This window comes from Ranitomeya variabilis, chromosome 3 (genome assembly GCF_051348905.1).
Source record: "Ranitomeya variabilis isolate aRanVar5 chromosome 3, aRanVar5.hap1, whole genome shotgun sequence".
Lineage (NCBI taxonomy): Eukaryota > Metazoa > Chordata > Amphibia > Anura > Dendrobatidae > Ranitomeya > Ranitomeya variabilis.
Window position 1 is genome coordinate 228,625,415 of NC_135234.1, and position 13,855 is coordinate 228,639,269.

Here is a 13,855-nt window from a genome sequence, read left to right on the forward strand (position 1 = left end):
CACTCAGACCATCCTCATGGTGTCGGTTTCAAACTATTTGTGCAGACACATGCACATTTGTGGCCTGCTGCAGGTTATTTTGCAGGGCTCTGGCAGTGCTCCTCCTGTTCCTCCTTGCACAAAGGGGGAGGTAGCAGTCCTGCTGCTGGGTTGTTGCTCTCCTACGGCCCCCTCCATGTCTCCTGGTGTCCTGGACTCTGTTCTAGTAGTGCCTCCAGCCTCTGGACACTATGCTGACAGACACAGCAAACATTCTTGCCACAGCTCGCATTTATGTGCCATCCTGGATGGGCTGCACTACCTGAGCCACTTGTGTGGGTTGTAGAGTCCGTTTCATGCTACCACAAGTGTGAAAGCACAACCAACATTCAAACGTGACCAAAACATCAGCCAGAAAGCATTGGTACTGAGATGTGGTCAGTGGGCTCCACCTGCAGAACCACTCCTTTATTGAGTGAGTCTTGATAATTGCCAATAATTTCCATGTTGTCAGTTTCACATGCTGTTGTGCAAATGGAATAGATTGTCAAACAGTGTTGTCGGGACCAGCTACCCGATGGGCACTCACTGGCGACAGCGCAGGAGGCTAACCTGGACGTCTGGTGCCAGGGACAGCCTGTGACACCGAGGAGCTGTAAACGAGAGCGGTAGCAGTGGCACTGCAGGGGCTATCCACTCTCCAGAGAAGGCAGACAAGACCTGCGGGGTCACATGACCGTGTGTCAGAGAGGGTGGGAGGAGCTTGGTGCCCCTGTTTGAGCTTGCAGAGCGGGACTACAGTGGCTCTGGGAGAATGTGTAAGAAGGAGAGGAACCCCCTAGGATGTTAAAATGGGTGAAAGGATAAAACGTGGTCACATAAGCCAAAGTCATACACAGAGAAGTCAATGCAGTACACAGGGGCAGTCAGAAGAATAGTCAGGACGTAGCAAGAGATCAGTAAACCAGAACGGGCAATAGACGGTACAGAAACAGCAGGCAAGAATCACAACTGGCAGGGAATCAGATCAGAAACCAAACAGACAAACAATAGTACATGCACAAAGCAGAGGCACACCAGGGTCAGACACACTCAGCAAAGGGTCAGAATATAAATGACAAGGATTGACCACACAGTAAGGCTATAAAAAGCCTCCCAGGACCCAGAAAGAGGCCATCCGAGTTAACCCTGCAACTACCTGACCCGAAAACTCAGTAAACCATGAAAAGTGTTGCTTCCTAAGTGGACACTTTGATTTCACAGAAGTTTGATTTACTTGGAGTTATATTCTGTTGTTTAAGTGTTCCCTTTATTTTTTTGAGCATATATTTATATGTAACACCCCATGTTCCTGGTTGTTACAGTGGCACTGCTTTCCTCACGGGGAGAGTGATGTCATGCTTGGAAGCTAGGAAGGATCCCTTTTATCAGGTATTAACATACATGCAACATGTTCTGACTCCAGGCCAGAAGGGCCATGCAGACATGTGAGGTGCTGCTGCTCCTAGAAGAAACAAGAACAGAACACAGTTTGTAGAGACAGTGAAGGAAGAAAAGGAGCAAAGGAGAGTTAAGAGCTGGGGGTTAGCTGTGAATGAGCTACCTCCACGCTGAAGCACAGAATAGCAGTAGCCGGACGACCGAGGTTGTGGGGGTAACTATGCTCCATGGCAGAAACCGGAGGATAGCTGGACTTTAACCCCTTTCTGACATCAGACGTACTATCCCATCGAGGTGACCTGGGCCCGTATGACCATTGACGGGATAGTATGTCATATGCGATCAGCCACGCTCATAGGGGAGCGCGGCCAGGTGTCAGCTGATTATCACAGCTGACATCCGGCACTATGTGCCAGGAGCGGTCACAGACCGCTACCGGCACGTTAACCCCCGGTGGCACTGGGAAGTCCAAAAATTCCTGTGAAGCACCTGAAGGGTTAATAAACTTCTTAAGTGTGGTTTTGAGCACCTTGTGAGGTGCAGTTTTTAGAATGGTTTAACTTTTTGCTATTTTCTATCATATAGACCCCTCAAAGTGACTTCAAATGTGATGTGCTCCCTAAAAAAAAAATGGTGTAAAAATGAGAAATTGCTGGTCAACTTTTAACCCTTATAACTCCCTAACAAAAAAAAATTTTAGTTCCAAAATTGTGCTCATGTAAAGTAGACATGTGGGAAATGTTACTTATTAAGTATTTTGTGTAACATATCTCTGTGATTTAAGGGCATGAAAATTCAAAATTGGAAAATTGCAAAATTTTCAAAATTTTTGCCAAATTTCAGTTTTTTTCACAAATAAACGTAAGTAATATCAAAGAAATTTTACCACTATCATGAAGAACAATATGTCGTGAGAAAACAGTGTCAGAAACACTGGGATCCGTTGAAGTGTTCCAGAGTTATAACCTCATAAAGGGACAGTCATCAGAATTGTAAAAATTGGCCGGGTCATTAACGTGCAAACTACCCTTGGAGGTTAAGGGGTTAAGTCACCTGTCCACCAAACACCTAAAGAAATAGTAATGCATAGAGCCCGGGTCCATGATGGAGATCCTGTAAAAAGGCTCGAGTTACCTGTCATACGGGTAGTGTCCTACCTGCAAGGAGGACAGAGAGAAAACGTGAGGACCTTGTGTGAGGCATAAGGCAGCAAGGGACAACTCAGCACTAGAAGGAAGGCTTCCAACTTCCAACCCAGTAGTGTAGCTCCCGGGGGGGCAGAGGGTGCGGGCGCCCCAGGCCCGGCGCTCTGAGGGGGCCCACCCGGAGCTACACTACTGTAACTGTATCGGCGCGCGCAGCCCACCGATACAGTTACCTTCTGCGGCAGAGCAGGGAGAATCGATCTCCCTGCTCTGCCGCCGGCCGCTATGAGGCCCCTGAGCAGGCGGGGGGCCCTGGTGCCAGTAGTGGGTCCCTTGCCTGTGATTGCAGGGTCAGCTGTACCGGCATTTAGCCGATACAGCTGACCGCAATGATGAGGGAAGGAGCCCTGCGCTCCTTCCCCCATCATCCCCCTGTCAGTGTCTGATGTCGGCGACGCTGACAGGGGATGCGATGAGTCACTGCCTGGCGCCGAGGTGAGTGGGAGCTCAGAGCAGCGCAGGAACCATGAAGAAGAGGTGAGTATTTATTTTTTAAGGGGTGCTGCCTTATAGTACACAATCAGCCTATAGGGGGTCTGCCTAATACTACAGGGTCTGCCTATGGGGGGTCTGCCTATAGGGGCGTCTGCCTAATACTACAGGGTCTGCCTATGGGGGGGTCTGCCTAATACTACAGTGTCTGCCTATGGGGGGTCTGCTTAATACTACAGGGTCTGCCTATGAGGTGGGTCTGCCTAATATTACAGGGTTTCCCTATGGGGGGTCTGCCTAATACTACAGGGTCTGCCTATGGGGGGTCTGCCTAATACTACAGGGTCTGCCTATGGGGGGTCTGCCTTATACTACAGGGTCTGCCTATGGGGGGCTGGCTTATACTACAGGGTCTGCCTATGGAGGTGCTGCCTTATACTACAGGATCTGCCTATGGGGGGCTGCCTATAGGGGGCTGCCTAATACCACAGGGTCTGCCTATGGGGGGTCTGCCTAATGCTTCAGGGTCTGCCTATAGGGGGGTCTGCCTTATACTACAGGGTCTGCCTATGGGTGGTCTGCCTAATACTACAGGGTCTGCCTATGGGAGGGTCTGCCTAATGCTACAGGGTCTGCCTATGGGGGTCTGCCTTATACTACAGGGTCTGCCTTTGGGGGGTCTGCATTATACTACAGGGTCTGCCTGTGGGGGGGTCTGCCTTATGCTACAGGGTCTGCCTATGGGGGGGCTGGCTTATACTACAGGGTCTGCCTATGGAGGTGCTGCATTATACTACAGGGTCTGCCTATAGGGTTGCTGCCTTTACAGTACATGGTGTGCCTATGGGGGTGCTGTCTTATACTACAGGGTCTGCCTATAGGGGTGCTGCTTTATACTACAGGGTCTGCCTGCGGGTGCTACCTTATACTACAGGGTCTGTCTATGGGGGGTGCATTATACAATATTGAGGACTATCTGGTACATTATACTATATTGAGGACTATCTGGTACATCATACTATATTGAGGACTATCTCATACATTATACTATATTGAGGACTACCTGGTACATTATACTATATTGAGGACTATCTGGTGCATTATACTATATTGAGGACGATCTGGTGCATTATACTATATGGAGGCTATCTAGAGGGGCATCATATAGTGTGGGGATTACAGTTTTGGAGCCATCAGTTTGGAGGCTACTAAGGGGTCAGTATACTGTGTATAAGAGATCATCATACTGTGTATAGGGGAGCTGTACAGGGGAGACTCGGGACATTATTAAATGTAAAGTGGGCACTTATCGTTATAGGGGAACTCAGGTTACTGTGACTATCAAAGGGTCACACAGGACAATATTACTTTCTAGGGGGCAAAATATGGGCTCTGTTTTCTAGGGCACTTGCACCTGGCATTGCTATATTATAGAGGGGTGCCTTAAAATTTAGATGGCACAGAGAACCACACAGCAGGGGCAGTAATAGGGACACATACGCAGCGGCTCAGTATTGGGGTATCAAGTGCAGTAATAGGGACACATATGGCAGCAGCGGCTCAGTATTGGGGTATCAGGTGCAGTAATAGGGTCACATACGGTAGCAGTGGCTCAGTATTGAGGTATCAGGTGCAGTAATAGGGACACATATAGCAGCAGCGGCTCAGTATTGTGGTATAAGGTGCAGTAATAGGGACACATACGGCAGCAGTGGCTCAGTATTGGGGTATCAGGTGCAGTAATAGGGTCACATACGGCAGCAGCGGCTCAGTATTGGGCTATCAGGGGCAGTAATAGGGACACATACGGCAGCAGCGGCTCAGTATTGGGGTATCAGGAGCAGTAATAGGGACACATATGGCAGCAGCGGCTCAGTATTGGGGTATCAGCAGGTGTAATAATTATAGGGGATAACTCAGCAGGATGAGGAGTTTGTGCAGGTTGGGAATAGATGGTGATGGGGCTGGAATGTGTGAAGCGAAACGTGTCTTTTTTGTAATCTCTGCAGACAAGTTGTTAATGGAAGAAGTTGTCATGTCGGTCTGGGCCAGATGGAAAAGACGGGAAAAGTGACGACTCCATCAGAAACTTGGAGAGTAGATTATATGGGGTAATTCAACTTTTATCTACACAGAACATTAGGTACGTGCATCAGCTTCTTAATACAGCATAACAGGAAGTCTAAATGACCTTTTACCAGAGACAAAGTGAAACCAAAGTATAACAAACACACTGTGTGCAGAATTATTAGGCAAGTTGTATTTTAGAGGATTATTTTTATTATTCATCAACAACTGTGTTCTCAATCAACCCAAAAGACTCATAAATATCAAAGCTTAATATTTTTGGAAGTTGGAGTGGGCTTTTTTTAGATTTGGCTATCTTAGGAGGATATCTGTTTGTGCAGGTAACTATTACTGTGCAGAATTATTAGGCAACTTAATAAAAACTAAATATATTCCCATCTCAATTGTTTATTTTCACCAGGTAAACCAATATAACGGCACAAAATTTACAAATAAACATTTCTGACATGCAAAAACCAAACCCCCAAAAAATAGTGATCAATATAGCCCCCTTTCTTTATGATGACACTCAACAGCCTTCCATCCATAGATTATGTCAGTTGCTTGATCTGTTTACGATCAACATTGCATGCAACAGCCACCACAGCCTCCCAGACACTGTTCCCGAGAGGCGTAATGTTTCCCTCCCTGTAGATCTCACATTTCATGAGGGACCACAGGTTCTCTATGGGGCTCAGATCGGGTGAACAAGGAGGCCATGTCATTATCTTTTCTTCTTTGAGACCTTTACTGGCCAGCCACGCTGTGGAGTATTTGGAGGCATGTGATGCAGCATTGTCCTGCATGAAAATCATGTTTTTCTTGAACGATACCGACTTCTCCCTGTACCACTGCTTGAAGAAGTTGTCTTCCAGAAACTGGCAGTAGGTCTGGGAGTTGAGCTTCACTCCATCCTCAACCCGAAAAGGTCCCACAAGTTCATCTTTGATGATACCAGCCCATACCAGTACCCCACCTCCACCTTGCTGGTGTCTGAGTCGGAGTGGAGCTCTCTGCCCTTTACTGATCCAGCCTCTTGCCCATCCATCTGGCCCATCAAGAGTCACTCTCATTTCATCAGTCCATAAAACCTATGAAAAGTCAGTCTTAAGATATTCCTTAGCCCAGTCTTGACGTTTTATCTTATGTTTCTTGTTCCAAGGTGGTTGTTTTTCAGCCTTCCTTACCTTGTCCATGTCCCTGAGAATCGCACACCTTGTACTTTTTGTTACCCAAGTAACGTTGCAGCTCTGAAATATGGCAAAACTGGTGGCAAATGGCATCTTGGCAGCTTCACGCTTGATTTTCCTCAATTCATGGTCAGTTATTTTGCGCCTTTTTTGCCCAACACGCTTCTTGCGACCCTGTTGGCTATTTGCCATGAAGCGCTTGATTGTTCGGTGATCACGCTTCAAAAGTTTGTCAATTTCAAGACTGCTGCATCCCTTTGCAAGACATCTCACAATTTGGGAATTTTCAGAGCCCGTCAAATCTCTCTTCTGCCCCATTTTGCCAAAGGAAAGGAAGCTGCCTAATAATTAAGCACACCTTATATAGGGTTTTGATGTCATTAGACAACACCCATCCTCATTACAGAGATGCACATCACCTGATTTACTTAATTGGCTGTTGGCTCTCAAGCCTGAACAGCTTGGAGTAGGACAACATGTATAAAAAGTATCATGTGATCAAAATACAACTTGCCTAATAATTCTGCACACAGTGTATATGCATTACATTCAACTAAGCATATAACAGTAACAACATCGCCATCTACTGTCAGAAAAGTGTAAACTCCTACTGCACACAAATAAGTCTATCTGTTGCCTATCTGCCAACACATACAGTATAATGTACTCCCCATAGTCCTCCACCTCTCCTCTTGTTCTTCTGAAGTGCCGGCATATCTCAGCACAGCAGGCACCATGTAGTGGCGTCATCGCGCTCGCTGTGCTGTGATGTCAGATGCTGAAGGAGAATGATGAGAGTTGGAGCAGGAGCGTCAGCCAACATTCCCTCTCTCATGATTGCTGTCAACTGTACCGGCATCAAGGATACCAATGCAGTTGAACTTGGGATGGGCAGAGTGCCATGTGGCAGTGTAGGGCGATCTCCCTGCTCTGCCATGAAGCTTAACTGTATCGGCGCGCTGTGAACGTCGGTACAGTTAAAAGTAGCGTAGGTCCGGGTGAGACTCTCATCTCATGTGGCTCAGGGTGACTGCATTCTCTGCCCCCTTGGTAGCTACGCTTCTGAGTTGGGGCCACATGGATTTGTACTGACAGAAATGGGGACCACAAGGATCTGTGTTAGGACCAATTCTTTTTAATCTCTTTATTATTGACCTGGTGGATGGGATTGTGAGCAAAGTGTCATTCTTTGCTGATGACACAAAACCATGTAAGATAAGATGTTCATTTTCTCTCCGCAGTGTTTGGCTACGTGCGGGCATCGGGCAGGTAAGCAACGCTATTTACCTGCAGAATAATCCCATATCTGCAGGTTAATAACGTTTTTTAAGGCCAAAATCCGTTCTGCCTATGATGGTTTAATAGCCCATTCCTTGTATACTGCATTGGTTGTAGGCAACTGCCGGTTGTGAGGTCACGGAATGTTCATCACGGTGACATATAAGCAACTGCCAAGCGGAACTCCTTTGAGGGTTGCAGTTAGCAGTGGAGTGTGAGTAACCTTATATTAGCTCCTGATTTATGTTTAATCTGTTTTATTAAAGATTTTCAAAATATATGGATACCATTGATACAGGGTGTAATACAGAACACATCGTGACACAAACCATATACATTCTCATGGAAACAAACCACACAACTGAGCTTACAGCTTGTAGGTCTGATATTACAGCTTGCTGCAAACTCTATTACATCTGATTTGGTTTCATTCAAAATCTGTGCTCCAAATAAAGAAGAAGGGTTGGAAGGATGTGACCTGTATTTTAAGATATTAGGAAAGCAGGGGAGATAGTTACGTGATGAGATGATACTGTAGCGCCCCCACTGCCGCAGGGCCGAGGGGTACCCGGTACCGGGCCTCTGAGTCTCTGCTCTGGGGTTGTCACGGTGGCTAGGCCCGGTCCGTGACCCTGCTGAGGGGCGTACAGTGATAGATATGATAAATGATGGTGGTGGTGATGCTGTAGTGGTGCAGTGCAGTAAATAACGAGGACACCAAGTTGCAGTCTCTTTACCTCTTTACTGAAGATCTCTGGGTCCTCAGTCCGGAATCCGGATAACCAGGCTGCGCAAGTCCGGCCGGTCCAATGGCACCTCCAGAGTTCTCTTAACAGGTGGAAATCTGTGCCTTCCTTCTAGCGCTATGTGTTGCGGTCCTTCCCTGCTGTGCTTACGGAAAGTCCCCACAACTGTTGTGTCCGTTTCTTAAGTTCCCTCATAACTCAATTAGATGATGTTCTGCTAATTCTCCGTTCCTCCCTGATGTTACGGTTAGAACGGCACCCGTTTGACGGGTAGGCTCGGAGCTCTTCCGGGACCCTAGAGTCGCCCCTCTCCACAAGTTGCCCCCCAAGACTGCATAGGTGATTTAGGTGAGACAGCCCGCCTTAGACTGACTGTCCTGCCGCTGTTTAGAGTATTGCTTGAAGCTGAATATTGTAATACTCCCTCGGCGTTCCGGTCGCCGGTTGTGCGCCTCAGTAGGATGTTGCCTCGGTCTTACAGCACGACCCCTACTGGTGTCTCCTTGTTGCCTTGATCTCGTTTCTCACTCAGCACAATCTATCTCGCTTCCAATCCCTTCTTGGGCACCGCCGCTATACTGAGCAGGCACGGTCCCGCTACGTTCTCTCAAGTTGCCAAGTCTCTGTCAGGATCCCACTCCTGACAGAGACCCTACCGAATCTTCTCCCGCAACACCCTCTGCCACAAGGTGTTGCCTGGCTCCAACCCAGTCAGCTTTCTGTCTAACTTCCTGCCTGACCCCCAGTTTTACCAGTGTGTGAGGAGTGGCCTAATGAATAGAACCCTTAGCTCCCCCTGGAGGCCCAGCAGTGAAATGTATTGGTGTCTGTGATACCTGATCAGATGAACTCCTTCAGTGCCATCAGACGTACCATAGCTCCCCTTAGTGGCGGAGCCACAGTACTGCAACGACCAGGACTCTGGGGCGCTGCAATACGGTCGTCAGGAGCGTACATAGAAAACATGGAGCCCCAGAGCAGAGGTTATATTTGGGCTCCCCACCAAAACAAAATACCTTAATATTCGACAGAGTCACTAAGGAGCATATCTCACAAGCTTGTAGCCCTTACAAAATAATTTTCATTCTATATAGCCCTCCATACATTATCATGGGAATCACAAAGTTCTCCATTCAGCATTGGAGGTACTACATAGTCCTCCATACAACCATACAATATTATGGGCCCTCTATTTTGCTCCATACAGTTTATTGGGCCCCACATAGTCCTTTTTTCAGTCTTATGGGCACCACATAGTCCTTCATACAATATTATGGGCCCACTATATTTCTCCATTCAGTATAATGGGCCCCATATAGTGCTCCATACAGTGTAATGGGCCTCACATAGTGCTCCATATAGTATAATGGGTCCCATATATTTCTCAATGCAGTATATTGGGCCTCTTATATTGCTCTCAACAGTATAATGGGCCCCCTGTATTGCTCCATACAGTATAATTGGCCCCATATATTGCCCAATTCAGTATAATGGGTTCCATATATTGCCCCATACAGTAAAAAGAGCCCCTCATTATGCTCCATACAGTATAATGGGACCCATATATTGCTCCCTACATTATAATCAGACCCCTATATTGCCCTATTCAGCATAATGGGTCCCCTATATTGCTCCATACAGTTTTATAGGCCCTATATATTGCCCCATATGCGATAATGGGCCTCATATAGTGTTCCATACAGTATAATGGGCCCCCCATAGTGCTCCACACAGTATTATGGGCCCACGTAATACTCTATATAGTACACTAGGCCCCTATACTGCTCCATACAGTATATTAGGCCTCCTATATTGCTCCATACAGTATAATGGGTCCTATATATTGCCCCGTTCAGCTTAATGGGCCCACTATATTGCTCCATACAGTATAATGAGCCCCATATATTGCTTCATATTTTACTAGGCCCCATATAGTGCTCTATACAGTATAATTGGCCCCACGTAGTGCTCCATACAGTATGATGGGCCCCATATAATGGTCCACACAAAAAAAATCAAATACTTACCTCTCCCCATTCCGTGCTCTGGTTTCCTCAATGTTTTTTGATGCTCTGCACTTTTCAGCACAGAGGGTGCGTTATAAGTAAATCATTGCGCCCTCTGTGCTGAGATGTCACCTCAGACGCAGATGGGGAATTATGGAAGAGGGAGCGTCTGCTGACGGCTCCCCTTCCCATCATTGTTTTCGCACCTCCTATACATAGAACAACTCGGCACAGACGGCGACAACCGTGGCACACGCTGCAAACACGTTTCCTGCAGCGGTGCTCCAGGTGCGCCGAACGTCTGTGGAGAAAATCTAATCTGCCCGAAGATTTCATCCATTATAAGTTCATGTTAAAAACATACAACTCTGCCCTTCACCTCTCCAAACAAACCTATTTCAACACCCTCATCACCTCGCTGTCCAATAACCCTAAACGTCTCTTTGACACTTTCCGGTCCCTACTCAACCCAAGAGAGCAGGCCCCAACCACAGATCTCCACGCTGACGATCTGGCCAATTACTTCAAAGAAAAAATTGACCACATTCGACAGGAAATCATTTCCCAATCTCTTCATACCAAGCACTGTCCTCCCTCCCCCACTGCATCTAGTTCACTCTCTGACTTTGAACCAGTTACAGAAGAAGAAGTAAGCAGGCTCCTTGCATCTTCTCGCCCGACCACTTGCACCAGCGACCCCATTCCGTCGCATCTCCTCCAGTCCCTTTCCCCGGCTGTCACCTCTCACCTAACAAAAATATTCAACCTTTCCCTCACTTCCGGTATTTTTCCCTCCTCATTTAAGCATGCCATCATACATCCACTACTTAAAAAGCCCTCCCTCGATCAAAATTGTGCCGCTAATTATAGACCTGTCTCTAATCTTCCCTTCATCTCTAAACTCCTGGAACGCCTGGTCCACTCCCGTCTTACCCGCTATCTCTCAGATAATTCTCTTCTCGACCCTCTTCAATCTGGTTTCCGCTCTTTACACTCTACTGAAACTGCCCTCACTAAAGTCTCTAATGACCTACTAACAGCTAAATCTAATGGTCACTATTCCATGCTAATTCTCTTGGATCTCTCCGCAGCATTCGACACTGTGGATCATCAGCTCCTCCTCACTATGCTCCGCTCCATCGGCCTCAAGGACACCGTTCTCTCTTGGTTCTCCTCCTATCTCTCTGGCCGATCCTTCACTGTTTGTTTTGCTGGTTCCTCCTCCTCTCACCTTCCCCTTACTGTTGGGGTTCCTCAAGGATCAGTCCTAGGCCCCCTCCTCTTCTCTTTGTATACTGCCCCTATTGGACAAACAATCAGTAGATTTGGTTTCCAGTACCATCTCTATGCTGACGACACCCAATTATATACCTCCTCTCCTGTTATCACGCCGACCTTTTTAGAAAACACCAGTGATTGTCTTACCGCTGTCTCTAACATCATGTCCTCCCTCTATCTGAAACTGAACCTGTCAAAAACTGAACTCCTCGTGTTCTCTCCCTCTACAAACCTACCTTTGCCCGACATTGCCATCTCTGTGTGCGGTTCCACCATTACTCCAAAGCAACATGCCCGCTGCCTTGGAGTCATCCTTGATTCCGAGCTTTCATTCACCCCCCACATCTGATCACTGGCTCGCTCTTCTTATCTGCATCTCAAAAACATTTCCAGAATTCGCCCTTTTCTTACTTTCGACTCTGCAAAAACTCTTACTGTCTCACTTATTCATTCTCGTCTGGACTATTGTAACTCTCTACTAATTGGCCTACCTTTTACCAGACTCTCCCCGCTCCAATCTGTCCTGAATGCTGCTGCCAGGATCATATTCCTCGCCAACCGTTACACCGATGCCTCTACCTTGTGCCAGTCATTACACTGGCTACCCATCCAATCCAGAATCCAGTACAAAACTACTACCCTCATCCACAAAGCACTCCATGGCTCAGCACCACCCTACATCTCCTCTCTGGTCTCAGTCTACCAACCTACCCGTGCCCTCCGCTCTGCTAATGACCTCAGGTTAGCATCCTCAATAATCAGAACCTCCCACTCCCGTCTCCAAGACTTTACACGTGCGGCGCCGATTCTTTGGAATGCACTACCTAGGTTAATACAATTAATCCCCAATCCCCACAGTTTTAAGCGTGCACTAAAAACTCATTTGTTCAGATTGGCCTACCGCCTCAACGCATTAACCTAATTATCCCTGTGTGGCCTATTAATAAAAAACAACAACATAATCACGTTCCTCCATCATGTTCTCATACACTTTATGCAGTTAATAGCCTCTGTGTCTGTACTGTTACATACATAGGCAGTTAACTGGTTCATGCAGCTTTACATGAACACCCGAGCCTTACACTATGGCTGGTCCAAATAACTAAAGCAATTGTTACCATCCACCTCTTGTGTCTCCCCTTTTCCTCATAGATTGTAAGCTTGCGAGCAGCAGGGCCCTCATTCCTCCTGGTATCTGTTTTGAACTGTGATTTCTGTTATGCTGTAATGTCTGTTGTCTGTATAAGTCCCCTCTATAAGTTGTAAAGCGCTGCGGAATATGTTGGCGCTATATAAATAAAATTATTATTATTATTATTATTATTATTATTGTTTTCAACTGTATCGGGCCCCCCAATTGTTGGGCCCCATAGCGGCTGTGTGGTCTGGTGCCATTAGCGATATGCCACTGTTTACATGAGCCCCAAAGGGGAGCTCGAGAGAGCTGGTGGGAAATGTAATATGAGGCACCAACAATCGTCTAGATACTGGGTTAAGGCACCAACTGTTATCTTTACCCTGGAGAGACCTATCTATCTATCTATCTATCTATCTATCTATCTATCTATCTATCTATCTATCTATCTATCTATCTATCTATCTATCTATCTATCCAACCCTTTTTCATTGTATCCACTTAAAGTTGAGTACAATGCAATATAATGTATGAATTAGCTAGAATTTGGAATATGGAAATAAGTGCCACAAATCTTCACCTATCATCATTAAGTATAACTAAACTATGTACTGGTGACTTTTTAAATCCTTATTTATGTTCTGTTAGTTTCTCCTTTATCTTACCACCTTCCATTCTTCAGAAATATCAAAACATGAAGTTTATTTCCTGAATTAGAGCTACAATATTTGCTGGAATCCATTTTCTTTTATCATTTTAGGGTTTTGTTGTTGGCGAGTGAGTTGGTAGTGAGAAAAATAAGGTAAATTCACTCTTATGCTGAAACTACAATTTCTCTGATAGCCTGGGGTCACTTGATGGTGGAGATGGTGGAGAGTCACCTTCCATGTCACCCATAAACTTCTGCAACTTCTCTTCTCATAGGGAAACATTGACGCTCCTTGTGAGTAAGGAGAATGGCCGGTGACTCCGTGTTACCATCGAGCATTAGCCTAAGGCTAAGCTGAGATATGGCAGATCTATAGTAACACAGCAAATTCAGCCACAGTATTGCAGCGACATCTACAGCCCAGATTTACTGCTATATCTGAACACAACA

At 46.4% G+C, this 13,855-nt stretch overlaps 1 protein-coding gene and 1 long non-coding RNA gene across 8 annotated transcripts in view; one reads left to right on the top strand and one right to left on the bottom strand.

Annotated features, from left to right (window-relative positions):
- Positions 1–13,855, bottom strand: part of LOC143818101 (uncharacterized) — a 60,501-nt gene that overhangs the window by 30,031 nt on the left and 16,615 nt on the right. The gene's annotated exons all lie outside the window — the stretch shown is intronic.
- The window catches only part of LOC143818100 (uncharacterized), a 47,618-nt gene continuing 41,488 nt past the window's right edge, over positions 7,726–13,855 (top strand). For all 7 annotated transcript variants that reach the window (XR_013224310.1, XR_013224311.1, XR_013224312.1 and 4 more), the window contains exons 1-2: positions 7,726–7,805; positions 13,517–13,558. Coding sequence is in view for 4 of the 7 variants with exons in the window: in XM_077299526.1 (XP_077155641.1) it covers positions 7,735–7,805; positions 13,517–13,558 (113 nt within the window). In the remaining 3 variants the exon portion in view is untranslated. The remainder of the gene's footprint in view (positions 7,806–13,516; positions 13,559–13,855) is intronic.